Below are 24778 nucleotides of genomic sequence, written 5' to 3'. Positions count from 1 at the left end.
AGTCTGAATAAATGATAAACATTATGAGATGAATATTTAAACTGTGTTTCAGATTAGACAACAGGATCAAAGTTTACATCTTTTATCTCCACGGAGTTTTAAAAAATCTGATAAAATATTAAAAGAGGAAATATTTTGTGTTTTCCATCATTTCATCATTTATCATTTCTATTTTCTAGTTTGTCTTTTCATCAGCAGTTAAAGAGATAAACTATCAGTGGAATGAACCAGATTTGGGATGTTTTGATAAATTCTCTGACCTGATTATAAATCAGTCTCAGTGATTATTCCTTATTGTGTGAAAAGTTTCATCCTCTGCTGGTCTGAGTTCATCCGACCAGCAGAGGATGAACTCTGAGCAGCTAGTATGGTGTTAGCATCACCCCCAGAAACCAGCTGCAGTCACAACGGCCTGAGGGTGATGGCTGACCCGGTTCTGCTGGGTCCATGGTGGGTCTGACCGACAGGGAGGAAAGTTTCCATCCTGGTCCGATTCATTGCTTAGCAACAGCAATGAACCAGAGACAACATGGCCGCCGCAAGAATGCTACAGCACAGACAACATGGCCGCCATAGAAAGCTACATATTCTCCTGTTTGCTTTGTGACCAAGAAGAAACGCAGTAATCCAGATGAAACTCTGTTTGCTGTCTGAGTTAGAGAACAATTATTCCTTAAAGTCGCCTACAGACACTTCTGCTCATTTCATCTCTGCAGCTTTTAAATCTATATCACCTTTTCAAATCACAGCCACGCGTAGAAAAGTCGAGGAACTGCTGTTATAGAACCTGAAATTTTCCAGAAACCCAAAACTAAATGTAAATAATTTCTACTCCAAACAGAAAAATAGAAAACTACCACTTCCTGTCTGTTTTTAGATGGTTTCTGTTCATTTATTTTGTTGGTAAATTTATGTCGCATTAATGTCATGGGATGAAATTTAACATTTAAGTTGGTTTTAATCTTTCTGTGAACACATGTGAAGGAGTCAAACTGAACCTTTCATGACCAACAAGACATCTACTGCAGGTTGATGGAAACTTGATCTGATCAAACATCTCAGCTGCTGCAGGAAGCAGGAGGCCGATGACTTCATGTGACCTGATGATTGATGATGATGTGGCTCAAATGGCCTTCATGGCTAATGTTTGCTAATGCTAATGTTTGCATCATAAGTTTTTGCTCTTCCTGTTTGTCTGAGACCTACTAACATGTCTCCATTACAGAGTCATGGAACTAGTTGGTTAAACACTCTGACCTCTGACCTGACTGTAATGTTTTCCTGTAGGAAATACCTCAGATGTTAATCCTCTGACTGAACGGTTCCTTAATCCCATTAATCCCAGTGCTGTCCCAGTAAACATGACCCATTAATCCCAGTTCTAACTCACTGGGCTACCAGTGAACATGGGGTCCAGGTCTCTTTGCAGCAGGAGTCCCCAAACATTTTCCTGTGAGGGCTACATAACGGTTTCCTTCTCTGCTGGGGGGCCGGAGTCAGTTTGTAACAGAAAAAGTGTGACGATTGCAGGAGTGCCCAAATGTAAAAATGTATTGTTTTCCAGAAAGCACAATCAAATAACTCTCTCTGGGTTCTTCACAGAAAAAATCCAGGAAATAACACTATTTATGAAATAAATACCGTATTTTCCGGACTATAAGCCGCACCGGGCTATGAGCCGCAGATATCTCTGCCGCTCCAGGTTTTCCACAATTTTGCAGGGTGAAAGAATCACCTGACTTATTCCAAGAGACGAAAGTTGCAGCAGAGGGGGGCAGATACCCAAAATTTGAGTCATAACAGGTGAATTAACTATCACATTTATTACGGTTGAAAAAGAAAAAGTTGCCAAGATTAGATTTAACTGAACTGATTGCGGTAGTTTCCGAACGGTAACTGTAACAGTAAAAGTGCTGATCCTTCGTGTTGCTACTAGCATGTGTGCTAAATGAAAATGGGCCTCTTCTTCTTTGGATTTCAACGGGAGCTTGCATCCATTATTGTTGCACTACTGCCCTCTACTGGATCCTAATATCTATACCTCAAATTCTCATAATGATCCCAGTATTATTTTAAAAAACGAAAAATCTCCCTCAATGCTATTTAACTGATCAATAACATTCTTAAATTTCGATTCCCTATTAAAACCTAATTCCGTTTTAATGGGCGTGTTCTTCTTTTATTTCCAATTTTGACTTTCAATGATTTACTTCCTGCTAAAGAGCCCCCTGGTTGTTGAAGAAAAATCCACATAGAAGCCGCACCGGACTATAAGCCGCAAGGTTCAAAGCTTAAGCAAAAAGTAACGGCTTATAATCCGGAAAATACGGTATATGAAAAAAATCTAAGTGCTCTCTGGTTTTGTTCAGGGGGCCGGAATAATGTGGAGGCGGGCCGGATTCGGCCCATGGGCCATAGTTTGGGGACCACTGCTTCATAGGCTGTGACTTCCTAAATATGAATCCAGCTGCTGTAAAAACATAAAACCAGGTTAATGTTCTGGACATTAACCATTGGTTCTCTTAAAAGTGCCGGAATCGTCTTCTGTTTCCTGTTAAACAGATCAGAGGTCAGACAACTGCATAAAGTTTTATCCAATCCCTGCAGTCCATAAAACCAGATAAGATGAATCTTTATTGTCATTGTTTCTCTCACAAGATAAAACACTGAAGATGCCATCAACATAAATGAGAAGAGATAAAACACATTTAAAATATGAAACATGTTGTTTCAGAAATGCTGCTATCCAACCTGCAGCTGCTGCCCCTGACTCTGGTAACATTTGGTCCCAGATTTAACCTGGAGACATTTTTTCTCTGCACGTTTCCTGTCTGGTTCATTTCCCCTCCTGTCCACCTGACAGTCAGGATGGTTTGTTCCAGGACAGACCTGGATATTTACCAGACCCTCAGAGTCCAATAATTCATAATGCTGAACTGAAAACCTGATAAGACTCAAACCATCAACTGGTCCAACAACCAGTAGGCAAAGCAAGGCAACTTTATTTATGTAGCACCTTTCAGCCGGAGACAATTCAAAGTGCTCTTATAATAAATGTTAAAAACATACATGAGAAGAAAAAAATAAAAATCAGGCAGATTTTTTTGCTTGATTTTAGAGTCATCATGCTAGCATAGGCGTAGGAACAGAGTAGGAGAGGGGACGTCTCCCCCCAATCAGTGACGTGCGGTGAGGTTCATAGCTGGTGAGGCTTAATCATAATCAGATTTACAATGAACCCCTGCATGTTATTGTTTATATGAGAAAATTTCAGGATACAGAAACTCAGTTAAATAAAGTTGTACAAAACGTTTCATTGGCTAATGCCCATTTTACGTCACAGCGCAGCTACCACGTGCGTGACCGTCTCACAAACACAAGCTACAGTAGTAAACACATGCTAATGTACATTGTGGACTACCAGACCTGCAGAAAGTTTTTGCATCAAGACTTGAAAAAGAATGGTTCTCTACCATCAGTGGGGTATCTGTACAGGTGATGTCAGGTATCCTGATCATATTTTGTGGAACTAAAATTCACAGATTTCCAAAATCTGAAACGGAATGTCTTGCTTGGATCAAAGCTTGTGCACGACCGCATTTGCAGCTCAACCGTCGTAGGATCAATAAGAACAAAGGAGTGTCTGCTGGTGTAAGTATTATTGCTTTGCTTTCTTTGTGTTTAGTGAATGAAAAAAGAAAGTCAATAATAAACACATCCATTATGAAAACCTTTTAGCCAAGTACAGCATAATGGCAGTACCGATGCAACTTTTACATCTTGAAGCCTGTCTGTTAGTCTTACGTTAGCTGAACAGATCAATATGCAATATGTACCATATCTGACATACATTAAAGATTTTATTTTACAGTTATATAGTAACTGTATTTTATTTTACAGTTTAGTAAAAGAACGTTTTACTAAACTGTAATCGTGTTATCCACGCTAGCACCGAGTACAGTGTATGCATGTTTGAGTATGTCCAGGAATACTCAAACATTTGCCAACAACAGAAATCACTGATTCAAAAGTAACCCTCAAAACCGTAAATGCCCGACTTACCCAGCCTTGCAAGAACAATAAGCATCAGTGATCTTGTCCACAGCTATATTTATGCTGAGGGTGTGAGGATCTGCTGTTTTCCTAATCAACTGGTAGCATTTAGCTCCACAATGTTGGAGGCATCGCGTGGCTAAAACATCTTGATGTCGTCCAAAAAAGATGACATGAACTTGTTGGTTCCATTGTTGTGACTGATATTTTGTGAAAATCCGGCAGAAATGCTAAACTAATCGATTCAGAAATACTCTGCAGAGAGTCAGTCGAAATAAAAGACGCCATGTTTACATATAAACTAAGCTCCGCGAGGCTTTGTTTGTGAGACATGCAGCCACGTGGGAATTTCAAGGGCGTTTCTGGCGGAGCTTGGTAATGTCCATGTCTGGGATCATGAGCGCCCTGGCACAGAAACTAAACCCTTAAGCAAAAATCAAATATATCATGCATGTATTTACAAGACATCAGTACAGGCCAACATGCAGCTATCCATCTCAATCTTTTCTCAACTGTCTCTCTGACAAGTTCTTCCTTTTCTCTTTTTGGTTTTGTATTTTTTTTTTAAATTTCCTTTATTTAACCAGGTAAGCCCCATTGTGTTCTAGATCTCATTTTCAAGAGGGACCTGGGCTGAAGTCTGCAATACACAGCAACCTGATTACAAAATACAAATTAATTAAAACATATGCACAAGTGTAAAACAGTATAAAATAATTTAAAAACAGTGACACTGTTTAAAAGAATCTTGTTGCCTGTTTTTAAGAATCGCTCGAAATACAGTAAGTCCAGTGAAATCAATTCTGACATCTTGAGTTCAGACTGGAGCTGATTCCAGGCTGAAGGAGCATCACACTGAATGCTTGCTTCCCTTTTTACAGATCTATGTAAAGGAGAGTTTAAGTATGCTGGAGCCAAGCCAAGTATAGATTTGTAAATCGGAATCATCAAGTGATTAGTTCTCCTGCTCATTGTCTCCTCTCAGAGCGTTGCGGAGGCTCCTCCAGAACTCCGGCCTCCTCTCCTCCTCTTGAGGCCACTCCAGGTAGGTGGTGGAGCTCATGAGTTTGCGCAGTTTGCAGAAACGTTTGGGGACGTCGTCCTTGGACAGTGGCTCCAGCAGAATCAAAATGGCAGCGTCTCCGCCGGCCTCAAACAGCCAGAAGTGGGAGAAGTCCAGTTCATAGCGGCACCAGTCGGACTGGACAAAGTTCTCTGAGAGGACGAAGATAGTATGACGACTGCGTTCGATGGCGCTCATGATGTTGTCCATGATCCAGTGTCCAGGAAGAAAGTCTCGCTTGTGGAGACAGAGAGTCAGCGGGGATGTTGGATTCTCTGAGTCTGAGTCACTGTAACCAGATAAGAATCCACATCATCTTATGTCCTTTATTATAAATACAATTTGAACAAGAAGCCCTCCAGCACACCTGAGAGCCGGGAAGCATATAAAACCTGTAGGACTAAGTTTGGAGACTATAAAAACTCAGCAGCTTATGAGTCTAAGAAGGGATTAAACCAGGTTTCAACAGAATGCGAACATTTCCCTTTGTGGGAAATAGTCTAAAAGTGGAGTGTGGTCAAAACTACTGCCAACATGCTCCATTCTGATCCTTCAAGCAGGTTTACTTCAAGACAGACCGCAAGATGCTAAAACAAGTTTCCAAGAAAATACTATCTTGGGATCTACAGCAGGCTCTTGATACTCTACGTGAAAGTCCAAGGCTTTACAATTACAAAGAAACTTATACAAGAAGGAAACTTGTCCTTATTTAGACGAGGCTCAAATTTCAGTATATCATGCAATTATCTGACAAAAGACAATATTTACAAAGTGGCTTCATATGTCCTATTGCATCCGTATCACACTAGTCTGACTTTGTTCACTGACAGACTTCATATTGTTATTTTTCTAGTGAAGATGTTTGTACGATTAAGATAAATCATAATTTACATGCACCCATTCAGTGAGGTAGTATGCAAGAGCCAAAGCAATGGGGAAACAGCCAACAGTCAAGAAGCACCAGTGCAAACAAAGACGTTTAAAGGCTACCTCGGCTCCTCCATCTCGGGTACCAGAAAGTCTTCCACCCAGCTGGCATCTTGTTCACTGTAGGAAACAAATGCATCAAAGGACAGCAATGGATCTGATCCCTCCGTGTTTCTGTGTTGCCGTCGTCGTTGGGAACTTCTCTTGGCCTTGAGCCATGCCCAGGTCATCTTCAGGAACCAGAATGCGTGGCATCGCCAAAGCAGGCCAGCAACCAGTATCCCAAGAAGCAGTGCGGCCCCACAGCTAACAGACACAAACAAAACCGGCTGGCACTGGATGATGGAGAGGCTAACTTGACTCACTGCCTCCCCCTGCAGGTAGAGAGGGGAGTCACAGACATAGGTCTGATGTTTGTCTGTTATTTTCACATCTCCACTTCCCGTTAGTTGTGAGCGGAGGAATGTGACGAATTCACATGAGCAAACAAACTTGTTGTATCCTGCCTCGAGTTTCTCAAGTCGTCTGTATGACTGAAGGTCTGAAAGGCTGAACGCGTTCAAGGTGTTTGACTGCAATGTACAAAACCAGAATGGATCAGCATGGAGAACACAGAGACAAAACGTGATGAATGGGATTGTTTCTTACCTGTATCGTGAGTGTTTGCAAATTGGGGTATGAACCCCCTGCTGGTAACCTCAGGAACTTGTTCCCAGAAAGGTAGAGCTCTCTCAGAATTGGCATTGTCAACACAAAGTCTTTGAGGTCATTATAGCTTAAATCCAACACCTGTAAAGAAGCAAGAATGAGATAAATAGAAAGTATCTTTTCAGTGGGAAGGTTTACTGGTCTTTGACCCAGTCTTTGTACCTCCAGAGACTTTGGAAGACAGGGAGTGACGATGGTTAGCTTAGCCCGGGAGATGTTCAGGTACCTCAGAGTGGACGGCCAGGAGCAACTGGGGGGCATGGAGTTGTAGCCGGTTTTGCTAACATCCAGCTGGGTGAGCTTGGTGAGTTTGGTGACCAGACGACTCAACGTGGACAAAGACTATTGGACAAACGTTCAAAGGTTGGCACTGAGCAATTTTATACAGATTTTACCTCAGGTTTAACGCTGACACCTTCAGAGGGTTTCCGCTGATGTTTAAAACTCGGAGCTCCTGGAGGGTTTCTTCGCTGTCACACAGCATGTAAGAAAGAGTCGGGTCGGTCAGCAGATTATCGGACACATCCAAGTATAATGTGTTCACCATCATCTTGGTTAAGTAACAGGATAACAGGAACACCTGAAAGTAAAATGAGAACAGAGCTGTGAGGAAAACGTTTATCAGTTTTTAAGATGTATTTTTATATGATTTAGGATGTAACCACACGAAAATACAGAACTCAAAATAAAATGCTGTTTGGTTAACATGAATGACAAGGAGATGAAAAATTATTTGCCTACTGATCAAACTATGATTAAGAATAAAAAGCATCATAGCCTGATTCACATTACCACCATGCAGACAGATTTTTTTTGTATGTGAAGTGTGATTTTTACCTTTGCGTTAATAATGGAGAGCTTCTTCTGGTACTGCAACAGATACTGCATTTCTGAAACCATGGCAAACTTCAAAATGTCTAAAATTGTGACGTCACTGGCAAAGAACTCGTCCATGCTACTCAGATCTGTCCGGTTAGCCGTTACCCACCTAACGCAAAGCCAGGAAATGTTTTAGCCACATCGAATACTAAATATTCAGGTTTGGAGGAACAGTCAAGATCAAAATTATTCATCCATTAGTAGTCTCATCAGATGTTTTGCTGATTGGAATTAGTGTCTTGAGGCAACCCAGTGCCTACTTGAAGCCCAGCTTAGGCCGTACGACTGTCTTACACAGTCCAAAAATGTGATTGTCAGGTTAACCCATAACAAATTATCATTTGTTATGGGTTAATGATTGTTTGTCCCGTACACAGTAAAAATGCCAGTGTTGAGTTAACACCCAAAAGTGTCCAAGTCAGCTGGTGTAAAATTCAACAATACAGAGTGTCACATTAACATTTACAACGGTGCTGGTGTTAAAATATATTAAAAGTAACACCAGTATAGTGTTGATCACAAAACATAACGTGGTGTTAAAAAAGTTAATAATTGACCCACAAGGTGTCAATATCAATCAAATCCAGTGAAAAATATTCAAAACAATACACAGAAATGGAAAATGTAGCTTTTCTTAAACCCATTTCAGTGTTATAGACCAATGTTAATTTAACAAAAAAATGGGTGTCAATCTTTTAACACTTTCAAAAGTGTTAATTCAACACCTGCTAACTTGGACACATATAGACACTTTGGTGTGTTAATTCAACACTGGCATTTTTACTGTGTATGTCTGTGTTGCAGTGACAGACTTTTGCCCAGTGACTGCTGCAGATAGATTCCATGAAGTCTACAAACTTTCAAGGATAATTGGGTACAGACAATGGATGGATGGATAAAGTTTGACCAAAAGAGTGATGAACAGCTGGCATGTTGGTTTCCTACCTGCCCTCGCCTGTCAGAGTTAAACCCACAATGGAGAGGGATCTGAGCGGGACTCCATCTACCAGTGCCAGCATAGAGACACAGGCTTCATCAGACAGCGACACATTACGGAGAGACAGATATCTGGAGAGAAGAACCAAAGGAGAATTCATGTTTACGAAACATTTTGCTCCATTTAAGTTATTCTAGCAGCAAAAAGGGAAGTTATTATCAAACCTGATCATGTTGATTGAATCTTTAAAAGGTTGAACAGACACATAATGAGCCAGGTGGAGGTCTGACAGAGTGAGCCGAGTTTCAGGGTAGCACACATCATTGAGCACAGCTGCAGCCAACGCAGGGTTTGTTAAAAACGGGCCGTGAAGACTCAGAGTGACACGACCCAGAGGCCAAATGTCCCCAAACGTACCAGAGTCGTATCTGCAGAGAGACCGAGTCAAAGGAAGAGGAAAACCAAGGGCCGTTGGATTTTGTTTATTTCCATGAATAAACTGCTTGGCATTTATTTATAAATTTTTTGTTTTTTTAGCTGAAATTTGCCACACTGCTGGACAGGACATGTAAAAAAAGAGAAGCAAAAACCCAATAGAGTCCAGTGAAAAACAAAGACCACCAGAACCTTTTGAGAACTGCTCATCTAGCACAATTTAAAAGACTCTGAGAACATCTGGGTGCTAGAAAGGGAAACCTAGAAAAATGAGGGCTGGTTACCTGTCCAGATTGTTGGCGTGAACAGTAAGCTCTTCCAGGTGGGTGACTCCTGATAGGTCATCTCTCCTCAGCTCCTTCAGATCTGGACCTCCAAACATCAGCCTTCTCAGTCCGGAAAGTCCAAGAAACAACGAAGGGGAGCCGAGAAAGCTACAGGAGGCCAAGAAGGACATGCATGTGATGAGTCTGGTCTTTGTTCAGGCATTTGGTTGCAAAAAGGACGAGAGACGGCATGGAGGTTCACCTTCCAACAGGACAACAACCCTAAATGTTTATCCTGACCTAGAATGGGATGGTTTCTATTTAAACATATTCATGTGGTCAAATGGCCCATTCAAAGTAAAGACCTTCATCCATCTGAGAACCCGTGGTAAGGCTTTGGGGATCTTCACAAAATGTAAAGGGTAAACGCCTCTGCATCAGAGCGTAAGCTGCCCTCCTCACCCGTATGGATTGTTGAGCAGGTTGAGATGCTTCAGCAGCTCCAGCTTGTTGAACCACTTGGGTTTGAGAACCGTCAGCTGGTTGTCAGACAGATCCAGCTCCTCCAGGCTCCACAGAGAGGCGAACGCTGACGGATGGATCTCAGCTAACCCGTTAGCTGCAGGACAGAAACGCCGGCATTCAGACACGCTCTACTGGTTGTTTCAGTTTGAATCCCTTGATTGTTACCATGGAGATCCAGAAGCGTTAGCCGTGAGTGTCCCATCAGGTCATCTTGGGTCACCGTGGTGATGTTGTTGAAGGAGAGATCAAGGCTCAGAGCTTGGTCTGTTACCATGGGAACGCGGGTGAACCCACTGTAGGAGCAGTTACAGGCGTAATGGAGGTCACAGCGCCTGCAGGTCGGCCTCCCGTCATCCCCGTTCACCGTCTGACCCTGGATCAGCGAGAGGAAGAGGAGCGGTGCTAGAATCTTCAGATGCCTCATCCTCTGCAGAGACAGTTGCGTGTTCAAGTTGGTGAAATGCAAAAACAGGAAAATGAGTCAATTTTTTTTCGTCCTTCTGTGCCTCAGTTATGTGAGGCACAGAAGTGAAAGTCTGGCAGGAGGTGTGAGAAAATCATTTCACGAGAAAATCAAGACTTTTTGGCTCCAGTCGATTATTAACAGCGTCCCATAAACACGTAGCTGTTAAAGAGGGAAGTTCTCTTGAGGTTATTATGGTTTTTATATGTGACTTAGGAACAATCACTGAGGTTAAATGTGATGATAGGGAATAAAAAGGCTTGAACAAAACATGTTAGGAGAGTCTGGCCGTTTGCAACGTGCCTGGGGTATGTTATTGTTATTAACTGCTGGGAATTCATAAAAACAGTGAGAAAGCAGATGTTGCACTTTGTGGTTAAAGTGCATTTGTCTGAAAATATGAGTAAAATTTGTGCAGAAGATTCCAGGAGGGAAAACAAATGAAGTGGTGCAAATGATCAGCTGGCCAGTTTAAGTAACATCAAATGCTTTTAACTGGTTTTTAACCTAACAGAACAAAGAACCAGAAAAAGAAGTAAAGAGAAAAACAGAAAACTTGTGTTTGATCCTATGACTCCGGTTGGACTAATGACGTCTATAGATGATGTTTCTGAACAAACAGTTCTGGGCTGCGGTGCCTTTTCACAGGTTCCAGCTGGGGGTCGACTCCATGCAGCACAGATATGATTCAATGATTCAAATGAAAACTAAACCTACAAGCTTTCTTCAGGTGCAAATTGTGTTGTAAAAAAAATCACGAAAAAGGGCAAAAAAATGACTTTAAAAAATAAAACACGTGTAGTTGAGTTTCAGTGCATTGAACAAACTCCATATTGTATTTTTTCTAACTTTATTGCTGTGATATTTCATTTTTTCAACTGAACAATAATAACTGAGATCCTCTGGAGGAAAAGCAACAAGATGTCAGATCAACAGAGGCTGTGTTGGAGAAACTCCCTTCAGGTTATTATTTATCTACTCTTAAATCTCTTCAATGAGAGTAAAAGAATACAGATAAAAAAAGCCTAAAAAATTAAACTTTGATGGATAAAAACATTTTTTAAACAGTGAAACATACTTTCATCAGTACTCAGTGGATGTTTCTTACCTCAGTATCTGCTGAACAGATGAAATGGACGACAGAAAAACTGAGTCAGAGAATAAGAAGTTTTTGTTCATCTCAAAGAGGAACTACGAGTTCAAGTGTAAAACAGGAAGTGAGAAAGCAGAGCAGTTTCATGATATGCAGTCTGGGGTCGACGCCCCTCATATGACACACAGGTGTGTGCAAACAATCAACACGGATTATTTCACAAGTCTAATGGAGAAACAGTGTGAATACATATTTTCATAGTAAGTTTAGGAATAAGGAATTATTAGACAAGAAAGTGAGTTATTTTTAATGTTTTGTTTTTTCCATATCAGGACAAATTATTCCTGCTCTTAATGAGGATTCATGTCTGTTTTGAACCTGCTGACCAACTTTCAGCAGGGATGCTGTGTGTTAATCATCCATCCATCCATCCATCCATCCATCCATCCATCCATCCATCCATCCATCCATCCATCCATCCATTTTCTTACACCCTTGTCCCTCAGTGGGGTCGGGAGGGTTGCTGGTGCCCATCTCCAGCTAACGGTCCGGGTGAGAGGCGGGGTCACCTGGACAGGTCGCCAGTCTGTCGCAGGTCAACACAGAGACACACAATCATGCACACACACACTCACACCTAGGGGCAATTTAGAGAGACCAATTAACCTGACAGTCATGTTTTTGGACTGTGGGAGGAAACCAGAGTACCCAGAGAAAACCCACCATGCACAGGGAGAACATGCAAACTCCATGCAGAAAGACCGGGGCTGGGAATCGAACCCAGAACCTTCTTGCTGCAAGACAACAGCTCTACCAGCTGCACCACTGTGCAGCCCCGTGTTAATTATCTATGGCCTAATAACACAAATGACATGAAAATATGTTTGTTTTTTATTTGTTCTTTATTCTTTACAGCTAAAACATATTTTTGTCCTCTAAGAACATAAAAGCAAAATAACATTTTCATACAAAGCTACAATTCATGATTATGAATAAAAACATTAGTCATCAGGTCAAGTTGCTCATTCGGTGATATTATTGGTAGAATAGTTTCAGCATTGTTCTTTTGTATGTTTTTGTTTTCAATATGTCCAATACATCTTTTGATTGTGTTATTAACCTTATGCAAGGCATTAATTATGGTTTTCCAGTTTCTATGGTTCAGTCCTTCTCCTTGGATTATAGTCCAACATAAATTACATAAGACTGTGGGTGTCTTTCTTAATAGTTCAAACACCAAATGTACCTCAACATGCATAAATACGCACAGTGAAAGCCATGCTGGCGCTACTGCAGAAGCTAAAATCCAACATCTTATTGATTTCCACTCTTGGGGATTCAGCCAATAAGAACCCAGGAAAATGAAATGCAATCGCGGATTAGCTGCTTAGAAAACACCAGCCAGCAGAGGGCCAAATAGCATTGCACATAGCTCTTTCACTTTCCCAAAAGTACACAAATAGGTAGGTTTTTTCATGAATAACACAAGAAAGTCCTCAGTGCATCTGATTTTTTCCTTCCCCTATACATAAAGGCTCTATTTTGTCAGTCATTGTCTCCTCTCAGAGCGTTGCGGAGGCTCCTCCAGAACTCCGGCCTCCTCTCCTCCTCTTGAGGCCACTCCAGGTAGGTGGTGGAGCTCATGAGTTTGCGCAGTTTGCAGAAACGTTTGGGGACGTCGTCCTTGGACAGCGGCTCCAGCAGAATCAAAATGGCAGCGTCTCCGCCGGCCTCAAACAGCCAGAAGTGGGAAAAGTCCAGTTCATAGCGGCACCAGTCGGACTGGACGAAGTTCTCGGAGAGGACGAAGATAGTTCGACGACTGTGTTCGATGGCGTTCATGATGTTGTCCATGATCGGATGTCCAGGAAGGAAGTCTCGCTTGTGGAGGCACAAGGACAATGGCCGAGAGGAGCTGGTACTACTGGAACCGTCCTCACTGGTGAGAAAACAAACAGGAAACCCGATAATGGATCCACTTTCTACTGTACTTTAAGGGTCCATCATGGTCAGACTGAAGTCAAACTGACAGCGGATGGTCACGTATTACGAGATGCTCATTTTAGCAAAGTCCCTTCCAGGTCTATAAGACCTATCAGAGTTCCTGTGAAACCCTACAACAGGCTTAATGGTGTTCTGGTCAGATAGTATGTAATTCCTCAAGACCTCAGACAATTGATCCTCAAAATTGATTGATTGATTAATTGTAACAAGAAGGAGTAGACAACATGAGGTTGAAGACAAACAACTTGATTTTTGTCAAACAATTATGACAATGAGAACTGATTTCAGCAGTTCGATCGGATCATGCAAAACCTTTTAAAAGCAGCTTGATCCAAAAACTTACATATTGTTAATCCACCATTTGTACATTTGACTGAATGTTTTCTTACATAAATGCATAGCTAACAAGCATAATATCCTTTTTGAAGTATCACCTTGGCTCCTCCAGCTCAGGTATCAGGAAGCTCTCCACCCAGCCAGCGTCCCTCTCACTGTAGGAAACAAAAGCATCAAAGGACAGCAGCGCTTCTGAGTCTGCAGTAGCTCTTCTTTGTTTTTGGGAACTTCGCTTTGCCTTGAGCCACGCCCAAGTCATCTTCAGGTACCAGAAGACATGGAGCCGCCACAGCAGAACACAAAGCAGTAACCCAACCAACAGCGCCACGCCGCAGCTCACAGAGACAAACAAAACCCGGTGGCAAACTTCCACCGAGAGTCGGACCTGACTCACTAACTTCCCATGCAGGTGGAGAGGGGAGTCGCAGACATAGCCGTCCTTTCTGTCTGTTAACCTGACATTTCCGTTTTGCTTTAGCTGTGACTGGAGAAAGTTAACGAAATCGCAGGTGCAGATGAACTTGTTGTAACCAGCCTGGAGGTTCTCGAGCCGCCCAAATGACTTAAGATCTGGGAGGCCGAACATATTCAGGGTGTTAAACTGAAAAGAGAAAGGAGTCGCATACTAGAGAATGCAAAGTTGACTTTATTTAGAAATACAGGATTCATTCTTACCTGCATTGTAAGAGTTTGTAGATTCGGAAAGTGTTGTCCAGCGGGTAATCCTAGGAACTTGTTCCCAGAGAGGTAGAGTTCCCTCAGTAAAGGCAAGTCCAGGGAGAAACCTTTGAGATCGTTGTAGCTCAGATCCAGCACCTGTCCATAATGTTCAGTTAGTTAAGCATATTTTGGTTGTGACTACGTTGCATTTGTTGGGTTTGCTTCTGTATGGTTCCCTCTCTTTACCTCTAGTGATCTTGGTAGACAGGAAGTGGTGGTGGCTTTTAGCTTAGCTCTGGAGATGTTGAGGTATTTCAGAGTAGAGGGCCACGAGCAACTCGAGGGCATTGAGCTGTAGAGAGTTCTGCTGATGTCCAAGTGGGTCAGCTTCAGGAGGTTGGTCACCAGATGGCTAATCATTGACAAAGACTGGACAGAAGTGGACAAAGCTTGAAACCAAGAAACTCTGATTCCTGGTAAGTTACCCAGATTTTACTTTAAATATAAAGACACCTTCAGAGGGTTTCCACTGATGTTTAAAACTCTGAGTTCTTTCAGCGTTGGTGCTCCATGACAAAGCGATTCTGCTATGGTCAGGTCGGTCAGTAGATTGTCAGACAAATCTAGGTACTGCAGGTTTACCAGCAGCTTGGATGTTTCACAGGGCATCACAAACACCTGAAGACAAAAGCAACTTTTAAAAGGAATCCAAATAATTTCTAATTAAATACAACACGGCTTCCTCTTGCAGTCTTTAGTTTTGTTAAGACTTTGGTCAGAGCCTGGAAACTTTGGAGTGGTTGCTATCACATATTTACCCCACAGTTTATGATGGACACCTTCCTTGGGTAATACAGAAGAAAACCCAGCTGTAGGAATGAAACGAACTTGTAGACGTCGACCACCACAGCATTTCGAAGAAAGAACTGGTCGATGCTTTTGTAATCGGTTTTATTGGCTTTTTCCCACCTGCCACAGACAATCAGTGAAAGTTGCACAGTTAGGTGATCATAAAACATCAGTAATTGTAAGCAAGGAAAAACGTTATATCTATTCAAAACCAAGTAAAAAAATCAATGCTGCGGACAAAAAAATCCTGTCACATTCATGTTTTGAAATGCTTCACTGGTGGAGCTTTCCTACCTCTACATGAGTACAGGGTCTATAAGAAGGAGTTACAAACTTCAGCAGATGAGATGCAACTGTTGTCCAGGTTCTTTTATTTATTTACTTAATTTTGGATGAAATGGCTCTCCATAGAAATGGCTCTCCATAGTTCTTCACCAGCCTCTTTCTAAATCTGATCTATTGAAAATGATCTGTCATTCTGCATTAGGACCAGCAGGTGTCACTGTTGGTCTTTTAGTTGAAAACAGCACTACCAGTGTTTATGGAAGTGAGTAATTCAAGTTTTAGCAGGTTTTTAAGCGTATTTCTCCTTATTTAAGTATAGTTAAAACTGGGGCATTAAAGTGTTTAAGCAGTTCACTTCACTCTGTTGACTGATTAACGGAAATATCTCAGTAATTTGACAGATTCCAAAAATCTAAATGGTTGAATTATTACTTTTGTTTTAAAAAGTCCTCTAATCATAAATATAGATGTGGGTTTTGTAGCAAATCCCTTGAAGTCCTAAAGATTTTCTTATCTTTGGGCAATCTGATTTCTAAGCAGAAACCGTATTTACATCCATTGGGTGTTTAAACATCTGCAGGTTTTGGTTTCCTACCTCCCTTCGCCTTTCAACGTGACGTCTTCCACGTGAAGATAGGAGAGCGGGTCTCCATTCAGCACCATCAGGAAGTCGACAAGCGTCGCATCAGACACAGAAAAGTTACGGAAAGAAAGAGATCTGAAGGACAACAACAAAGAAAAGTTCATAAAAGCATGTGCTACTGCAGAAACACATTGAAAAGAGCATGATAATCTAACCTGATCCTCTTTTTGGCTGACTCTCTGAAGGGCAGGACAGACTGATTCCCAATCAGATGGAGGTCCTTTAGAACGATTGGAGTCTCAGGGTACGATACGTCCGCGAGCACAGCTGCAGCCAAGGCCACGTTGGTTAGAAACGGACCATGGAGGCTTAAGGTAACACAACCTAGAGGCCAAATGTCTCCTAATGTGCCAGAGTCATAACTGCAGAGAACAGAAAAAAGAAAGGAAAAGCCAAATATTAACTGGAAGTTAAGGGTCAATGCATCATACAGGACGAATGTGGGAACACCTGGCCAGGTTGTTCGCGTGGACAGTGAGGTCCTCCAGCTCCGTGACTCCAAACACATCTGTTCTCCGTAGTTCCTTCAGGGCTGGACCTCCAAACATCAGCCTCCTCAGTCTGACGAGTCCAAAAAACATCGAAGGGGAACCAAGACGGCTGGAGGAGAGCCAAACACACGGTGGATTTACAAGTTTCCGCTCATTTTATTACACATCTAAGATGGTTTCCAACTGAATCTTGCTTTAGATGAAGAACTATGCATGCATGAATAAATCCGTATTGATTCAACCATGTTTCCTTTGTAAAACCCAATCCACATTAAAGGCATATGAGGGCATACAAAGCTTTTCACTTGTTTCGTCCCAAATTAAATAGGAAAACAATTGAATATTCTTGCATGTGTGAATGTCTCGTTTTCACAATAAAAAATCAGAAGGAGACTTTAGTTGAAAATACTCCTTATTGAGGTGGTTAAAAACTGGAGGGGCAAGAAGACATTTTTTCACACATTAACATTGTTCACCACCTAGACTGATTATTAATATTATATTGGATTCTTAACGTGTGCAGGGGAATGTGTGAGTCAAGTCTGTAGACGAGTCACATCTTACTAAGATACTGGAAACAGAGGAACTCAAACACTCTGAAACTGGAGTTCAACAAGTAAAAAACAAGAAGTCCTTCAGTCTGACTGGTAATGACGCTATAAGACAAAAAGACGTTTTCAGAACATCCGGCCTGTGTGTTGACTAGTTACACATCACATTTTAATGTTTCCACAGGGACATTTGTCTGGGACCTCATGTGCTGCAAAAAGAAAATACCCACTAAAGATACATATTGGACACTTAAATCACAATAAAATAAAAATTACATATATGCTCAATAAACCAGCAATGCACAATCGCACCATACATCTACCTTATTTATTATTCTAATGGGTGTAGAGACTAATGAATATTTAAACCTATTAGGTCTGTAGGTGGGAACTCCATAACATATGGCAGACAGAAGCAGTTCATTTTGTGATCTGAGGATGTGAGCGGCGCCAGAGTGTAAAAAAAATGTCTGACCCCTTACAATGTTCTCCTTTTTCTTTTTCTTTTTCTTTTTTTGTGCCTTTTTCAAACTTCCTTCAGTCTCTAAATACACCACAAACAACAACGCACTGCTGCTTTTCTGATGCAATAATAACGATAAAAATAATAAGTAGAGGTAGAAAAGTGTTAATTTTCTGTATCTCTGTTTATAAATGGATGTGTGTAAGTGTTTGGTGTGAACAATAACAATTTTTATAGTAACAGCTTCACATCGTGTCCTCTAGGTGTCGTGATTGGAGAGTGGAGAACATCATCCCAATTCTAAAGTCCTTCCACTGAGAGAATACACTTTAAAATACTTCTGTTAGTTTATCAACCTTCCAGTATTCTTGTTCTGTTCTGCTCTGCATCCCCAGAACCAGAACCAAACATGGAGACCATGCTTCTTTAATCTGGAACAAACCTGCCAAACTACTCAAACTCTAAGTTCCTTTAAATCAAGGTTATAAACTCATTTTTGGCGTTACGTTTGCAGTAACTGTGCCTCTGCGGGGCTCTGAGCTCCTCACCTGTACGGGTTGTTGAGCAGGTTGAGATGCTCCAGAATCGCCAGATTTTTGAGCCACTTGGGGTTGAGAACCGTCAGCTGGTTGTCAGAAAGATCCAGTTCCTCCAGGCTCCACAGAGAGTCGAACGCTGACGGATGGATATCAGCTAACCCGTTAGCTGCAGGCAGAGGAGGGCAGAGTATCCGGAAAATGTTCTCAAATAAGAGTAACACTACTTAAACTTATTCTTATTCAAGTAAAAGTAAAAGGTATATGTCCAAGAAATTACTCAAGTAATAGTAAAAAAAAGTATTTGGTAGAAAGTCTACTCAAGTACCGAGTGACTGATCAAGTAAAAGTAAAAAGTTCAGCACAGTAAAAATACTCCTGAAAGTAATTTTTTTTAAAAAATGTTACTCAAGTAAATGTAACTGAGTAAATGTAAATAGTTACTACCAAACTCTTCCTGCAGGAGAGAAACATGTGCATACAGCAAAAACAATGGTTACCATGGAGATCCAGAGCCCTCAGCCGTGAGTGACCCATCAGGTCATCTTTGGTCATGTTGGTGATGTTGTTGAAGGAAAGGTCCAACCTCAGTGCTTGGTGTGTTACCACGGGAACGCGGGTGAATCCGCTGTGGGAGCAGTTACAGCAGTGATGGAGGTCGCAGCGCCTGCAGGTCGGCCTCCCATCGTCCCCGTTGACCTCCTGACCCCAGATCAGAGGTACCAACAGGAGGAGCAGGGCCAGGGAGCCCGAAGTCAAACGTCTCATGCTGCAGAGTGGAAGAGCAGATCTGTTGAGCTGAACGAGACGCAGAAGTGAAACGCACACATTGGGGAAGTCATTTATTAAAACAGGAAAGACTGTTTTTCTTTTTTTTACTTTATCTTCTCATGAAGTCTTTATGCATCTGTCCAGAAGAAAGGACAAATATCTGAACAAAAATAGGTTTCACTTCGGCTATTTCCCTTACACTCAGCTCAGGGCTAACATGAAACATTTTCAGTGAAATAGTATATTTACCACATAACTTCAATATCTGAAAAAGGCTTCAATAAAGTATTAGAAACTCAAAATTACCAAAATTTTAGTAATCAAACTGTAGCAAAATTGAGCAGATTAAAGCTTTACAAAAAGATGCTTTCTAAATGACCAGCTGAAGAACGATGTGTTTCTCTGGTTCTGTTCACATGCAGATTTTCTTTGGTTACGACAGAAATAATTGTGAATATTTCTGAATATTATAGCAAAAAAAAAGTGTGCTTCAAAAAAACTAAACTGTGAGCAGTAATAATAAAAGAAAATTCCCAAGAATGTTTGCATTATCCTTTTACACACATTTAGCTACTTCCACCAATGTGCTTGATGTTTTCTGCTAATCCTCTAATCTTATAATTGTTTTTGGTTCCATGTTTGATTCTTGGAGTTCTAGTTTATTTTCTCCCATTTGATCTGCTCAGCATCAGTCAGTAAAATTCATAGATAATTTCTTTTTTTGAATCAAATGTTCTCCAGATGTGACCCACAGCTGATTTTGGACCAAAGTGAAGTGTCCTCTTATAAATTTTTGACACTGGCAGTTCTGGTGGTTAAAGCAGATATACATAAAGGTTTTCATGCTTTGAAACCTTTCCAACCTCTTCCAGTATTTCTGCCACACTTATTTTAATCTGTAAAATTTAAAATTAAGCAGAGAACTTTTCCTTTAAACTCCCCAAAAAAAATAAACTTCAATTAAAAAAAAACTTTCAATGAACATAACTAAAAGCAATTTAAACATTTACTTAAAATAATGGCAGCTTAGTTGTTAAGTAGTTGGTTCATGTTTGATGCTTTATATTTGAGCGCTGTTGTAAATCCATTTCATTTTGTCCCGCAATTTATGCTCAGCTTTCAACTGCTATAACATAACCCATCAGTAAACATCTGAGACAGAAGCATACCAACTGTTGTTTAATTACTATTTTTATACTGCATTATCTGACTTCCACCTGGGTTAGAGATCAATCTACTGATTTTTAATCTCTTGCTATGTTTAATAGCTTCTCTTTTCTTTTGTTCTCTATTTGAAACAGTTGAATGATTTCAGATGCAATCACAGCTGCCACAAAGTGGAAAGCACTGCTGCTGAGTTTCAAAGTTTTACTTTATGACAAGAACATCATGTATGTTGTCTTACCTAGTTTGCTCCAGAGTAGAGTCCTCTAAAGGAGTAAATATTAATGTCTAAAACCAAAAGTGGCAAAAAATAATGAGATAAGGGGATTTTACGGTTTCAACAAGAGGAAGTTAAACTCTTGACTGACATCTGTAAGCAAGACTAAAAAGGGGTAGTAAGCATGAGAGCTAATTTGTGGAGGAAATATCCTCCAGTATAAGCAAACTTAAAATAAGTTTGACCAAATCACTTAAAAAAAGAAATAACTTTTCAAAATAAGAATTTTTTCTACCACAAAGTTAAGTGTGAAAGCAAAGTAAAGCAGTCAAAGGTTGTTGTAAACTGTTTGGGTTTCTGTAGCAGCTTATGTAAATGTGAGGAGGCACTGAACCATAACCCATAACCCGAACTGCAGTCTGCTTTTAAAGCCTCACTGACAGGATTATTATTACTGGTACATACTCTGTTTTTTCTAGCTTATAAAGTCAAGATCAGAATTAATTGATGTTCTGGTTATTATTAATTAAAGTGAACCCTAATCAAACTGGTTTTTAGCCCTGATTTAGTCAGAGTTTCAGCATTATTTCAGTTTCCAGGAAGTTTGTTCCAGATTAGTGGAGCCTATAAAGTGAATGTTGTTCTTCAGATGACTGACTTTGTAACTGACTTCATGTCTTTGAATGTTCAGAGGTGATTCTCAACTTTATTTTGAAAGTTCAAGTTTAAACAATTTCTCTTTTCTGCAAAATCTCTCACTTGATTCTAAATTTTATCAGTTCTGCTTCTTGTTTTAGTTCCTGCAAAAGCTATTTATTAATGGTATTGTAATTTGTTGAGATGCGTCAGTAAATTTGTGTTCTCACAATAACAGTAACAGGGCTATTTTGGATCAGATTCAGACGACTTTAGAGATTTTAATCTACATTTCTACAAAGTCTGAGAGAAAAGATCCATGTAACCCAGATTTGAACAATACACAGAAACAAGATCAAAGTGTAAATAGATAGTAGCTGAACACAGAGACCTACAATGTGAAAAGTGAGATTTTATGGGAAGCTAAAATGCATTCAGAAACCAAACAATAGTATGAAAGTGATATTAATAAAAACAAAACCCAGACTTTCTGGTGATGATAACATGAGTTCTGAATGGCTCTTTCATTAATGTACAGGTTGGAAATAAAACAAGGTCATGGAAGCAGATAAGGTTTATTGTTATTGTGAAATTAGAGTCTGGAGCTACTGTAGAGTTCATGGGACAGAAATAAGAACAATCTGCAGAATAAAAGCCAGGGGAGCAGCAGAGACTAAAACACTTTGCCTTGTCCAGAAGAAAGTGAGTTCACATTGGGGCTTCTTTTCAATTTACAGTCATATCGAATTTGACATTTTTTTAAATATTTACTTTAATTAGGAATCACTTTGTTAATTTAATTTGTATTTTTGTTGTACAGATTCCTTTTTCCAGCCTCTTCCACCATCACCACCATGACCTTTCTTGGTGTTTTTCTCACGTTTTGTGGTGTATTGATGATGACCCGAGCTGTGCCGATTAACTCTACCCTCACCAAGAGCCTGGGGGGTCTCTGTGACTACAAGCAACTGGAATGCACGATCTTCCCCGGAGTGTCCTGCCCACAGTGCGATCATGACGGGAACTTCCTGCCGCAGCAGTGCTCCGTCTCGACCGGAGACTGCTGGTGCGTGGACACAATCACCGGAGAGGAGATCGAGAACACGAAGACCCCACCTGGAGTCAGGCCGGTTAACTGCGGTGAGTGGTTCTGTCTAAACTATGACAGGGTATTAGAGCCATGCTAAGAATGACTTTTCCTGTTAGGCTACTGTATGTTTTTTTTAACCAGCTGTGTTGCAGACACCAGTATTTATTTTACTGGTACATATTTTATTAAAAGTTAATATTTTTATGTAAATATCTTGTTACAATGTCAATACCCATGGCTAACAGGCAAGTGCTCTCAATAATCCAGAAATTATGACAGATCTTTTCCAGCGATGACCACTGATTGTATTATTCTTTGTCTCTATTTTGATTCTGTTGATTTTTTTTAAGTTATTTTATGTTTGCATCATCTGTTTTTAATGTTTGTTTATTGTTGTAAAGAACTGCAGTTTTCTTACTTGTGAAAATTGCTATATAAGTAAAATTTGGATGGCTGAATGTTCTCTAGTAAACTTCATGTGAACCAAATTTGAGACTAAAATGAGTCAAAAATGAAATAAAATAAAATGAACTTTTCAGCTATGTGTTGAAATGTGTGTCTATGTTTTGCAGCAAAGATTATGCACTGCCCATATGGCTGGAGCGGCTTTGGTCATCGGTGTTTCCTCTTTATCGACACCCCAAAGACATGGCCTGAAGCTGAGGTGGGGCAAATTAAGCATCTTTAACACTTGTATGTCACAATGGGGTCCAACCGAGCCCACACACGTAAAACTTGTATCATTTGCCATAGTCCTCTGCGTTTGCCTCAGTACTCGCATGCACAAGGGTTAAGCTGTTTATATATGGTAAAACTCAGATCTTTGGAAACTGTTATGTGTTTTTCTGTACAGCTTTACTGTCAGTTTGAAGAAGCCAACCTGGCGTCAGTCCACAGTTATGAGGAAAATCGATTCATCCAAACTTTGACCAGAGGAGATACCCACAGCTTCCCAGAAACCTGGATTGGAGGAACTGATGCCATAAACGTGTGGAAATCTTTAAAACATCATTTACCACTCAGAAATTATCTTTCAAACATAAACTGAGTCATCTTTATAACTTTTGTATGATTTCTTTCAAACATAAAAATAATTATTTTCCTGATAAAGTCAGACTATAACTAGTTTGGCAACTTAATCAGATGTATTTATCCTTCTTCTTCACAGCTGTTTGAACATATTTAAGCTGTTTGACACCATATGATGTGCAGTGTAGTTAAGTATAGTGGTTTGTATGTTTATATGTTTATTTTGTTCCAACAGCTTGATTTGTGGATGTGGTCCGACGGCTCCAAGTTCTACTATGAGAACTGGTACAATGACGACCACGACGAGAAGGAAGAGCGCTGCCTGAAGATGAATTATCACTGTAATGTCTACAACACATACACACAGAAGTTTATATTTCTACCCATATTAGAACTTTTAACTGACTTCCATTCAATTTAGTATATAGTAACTATATTTATGCCTAACCCTAACAAGTATAATAAAAATGTGGGTCTGCCACGTTAAATCTAGACTTTGGTCCCCATAATTACCCATCTGATACATACACCAGAAAGGGCCCTGAATAGACAATAAACAAGAACACACACACGCACACATATGTATATATATATAAGAACACACACACACACATTCTTGTATTTACTGCTTTCTTAGGACTACCAAGAAATCTACTTTTTTAACCCTTGTGTGTAGAAATGGGGTCCAACCAACCCCACACATGTAAAACGTGTATTATTTGCCATAGCCCTCTATGTTTGCCTCAATCCTCACACGCACAAGGGTTAAGACCACTCTTTCTTTTACTGTTAGTTTAGATTGCTGGAAATACAAAAAAATTATCAAAAGATGTAGACACACAAACACACACATGATATTATGTCTTTCTATCCTCACAAGGACTTTGCATGTTTTCCATTAATTTTTCATTCATTACTATATGAAGCTGTTTTTCAGTTTTTCCACAGAACTGCAACACAAAAATAATGTGTAGAGAATAAAATATTATGTTTCTAAAAATTATAAATTGACACATTAGTAGTTAAATACTTATAGTTTCGAAACAGGAATTACCTTATAATACTGGATGATTTTCATCTTCCTTTTGTATTAAGTGAAGTTAATGATCAACATCTTTCTTTGCTTCCTCTGCCTGTTTTTCAGATACCCTCAAGTGGTCTGCTGCCCCCTGCAACCAAACTCTGCCTTTTGTTTGTTCCAAGGACAACTGAACGCATCTTCATGAATGAAACCTGAGCAAAAACAAATCTGACCCGTGTCACTAACTGAGATTCTAGACACACGGAAGCTGCAATTTTTACCGCATTTTGATGTTTCCTTTCTACATGTAATCTTTTTTTTGTCGTATAAGCAAAATAAAAGCAAAGAAATAAAACCAATAAAAAAATAAAGGAACAAAACCTGTTGTAGTGTGGATTAAGTTAGACAGTGGTTTCATAGAGAATAATTAAAGGTCCAAAAATATAAATTTACCTTCAAGAGTTGGCACACCTTTCTTACCTGATCCTTCTGCTCTCCCACTATTCAAAACATAAATAAATTCAAAATCCCAAATGTTGCAATAACTATGCCAGGCCAGTATGTGACAGTGTAAATCCTCACTGAAAGACATAAAACAGAGAAAACAGCTAGACAAACATGCTCATTGTAAAGGTAATGTCAATATCTGCATGAAAACCTCGGGGTAATATAGACTTATGGGT

At 40.2% G+C, this 24778-nt stretch overlaps 3 protein-coding genes across 3 annotated transcripts; 1 reads left to right on the top strand and 2 right to left on the bottom strand.

The window, feature by feature from the left end:
• Nucleotides 1–2614: 2614 nt before the first annotated feature.
• Nucleotides 2615–11755, bottom strand: LOC103480941 (toll-like receptor 2 type-1). Its single transcript, XM_081599614.1, has 12 exons — nt 11365–11755; nt 9959–10220; nt 9731–9887; nt 9287–9436; nt 8792–8995; nt 8576–8698; nt 7589–7739; nt 7167–7331; nt 6914–7093; nt 6692–6832; nt 6107–6615; nt 2615–5405 (listed from the first exon to the last, which is right to left on the bottom strand). Exons 2-12 carry the CDS (start codon nt 10215–10217, stop codon nt 5009–5011), a joined length of 2436 nt encoding a protein of 811 aa, XP_081455740.1. The 5' UTR covers nt 10218–10220; nt 11365–11755; the 3' UTR covers nt 2615–5008.
• A 486-nt stretch (nt 11756–12241) lies between these two features.
• On the bottom strand, nt 12242–19033 carry LOC103460805 (toll-like receptor 2 type-2). Its single transcript, XM_008403112.2, has 11 exons — nt 18668–19033; nt 18180–18336; nt 16577–16726; nt 16282–16488; nt 16079–16201; nt 15168–15318; nt 14863–15027; nt 14596–14778; nt 14365–14505; nt 13788–14290; nt 12242–13288 (listed from the first exon to the last, which is right to left on the bottom strand). Exons 1-11 carry the CDS (start codon nt 18933–18935, stop codon nt 12895–12897), a joined length of 2442 nt encoding a protein of 813 aa, XP_008401334.2. The 5' UTR covers nt 18936–19033; the 3' UTR covers nt 12242–12894.
• Nucleotides 19034–21536: 2503 nt separating this feature from the next.
• LOC103460802 (ladderlectin-like) lies at nt 21537–24475 on the top strand. The gene is made up of 6 exons (XM_008403107.2): nt 21537–21657; nt 21776–22095; nt 22618–22709; nt 22899–23033; nt 23310–23415; nt 24219–24475. Exons 2-6 carry the CDS (start codon nt 21810–21812, stop codon nt 24284–24286), a joined length of 687 nt encoding a protein of 228 aa, XP_008401329.2. The 5' UTR covers nt 21537–21657; nt 21776–21809; the 3' UTR covers nt 24287–24475.
• The last annotated feature ends 303 nt before the right edge of the window (nt 24476–24778 follow it).

The sequence above is a fragment of the Poecilia reticulata genome, chromosome 18 (genome assembly GCF_904066995.2).
Source record: "Poecilia reticulata chromosome 18, P_reticulata-male-v2, whole genome shotgun sequence".
NCBI lineage: Eukaryota > Metazoa > Chordata > Actinopteri > Cyprinodontiformes > Poeciliidae > Poecilia > Poecilia reticulata.
This window is presented reverse-complemented; position numbering and strand designations above follow the sequence as displayed.

Excerpts from the sequence above, each read along its gene's own strand:
- LOC103460802 (XM_008403107.2), top strand. The coding sequence starts at position 21,810 with ATGACCTTTCTTGGTGTTTTTCTCACGTTTTGTGGTGTATTGATGATG. Across the intron at positions 23,034-23,309 it reads GAGGAACTGATGCCATAAAC|CTTGATTTGTGGATGTGGTC; the intron begins GTGTGGAAATCT and ends TTGTTCCAACAG. Across the intron at positions 23,416-24,218 it reads CCTGAAGATGAATTATCACT|ATACCCTCAAGTGGTCTGCT; the intron begins GTAATGTCTACA and ends CCTGTTTTTCAG.
- LOC103460805 (XM_008403112.2), bottom strand. The coding sequence starts at position 18,935 with ATGAGACGTTTGACTTCGGGCTCCCTGGCCCTGCTCCTCCTGTTGGTA. Across the intron at positions 16,727-18,179 it reads CTGCTCAACAACCCGTACAG|CCGTCTTGGTTCCCCTTCGA; the intron begins GTGAGGAGCTCA and ends GCTCTCCTCCAG. Across the intron at positions 16,489-16,576 it reads CACGCGAACAACCTGGCCAG|TTATGACTCTGGCACATTAG; the intron begins GTGTTCCCACAT and ends TGTTCTCTGCAG.
- LOC103480941 (XM_081599614.1), bottom strand. The coding sequence starts at position 10,217 with ATGAGGCATCTGAAGATTCTAGCACCGCTCCTCTTCCTCTCGCTGATC. Across the intron at positions 7,740-8,575 it reads ACTCTGACAGGCGAGGGCAG|GTGGGTAACGGCTAACCGGA; the intron begins GTAGGAAACCAA and ends GCTTTGCGTTAG. Across the intron at positions 7,332-7,588 it reads TCTCCATTATTAACGCAAAG|GTGTTCCTGTTATCCTGTTA; the intron begins GTAAAAATCACA and ends TTTTACTTTCAG.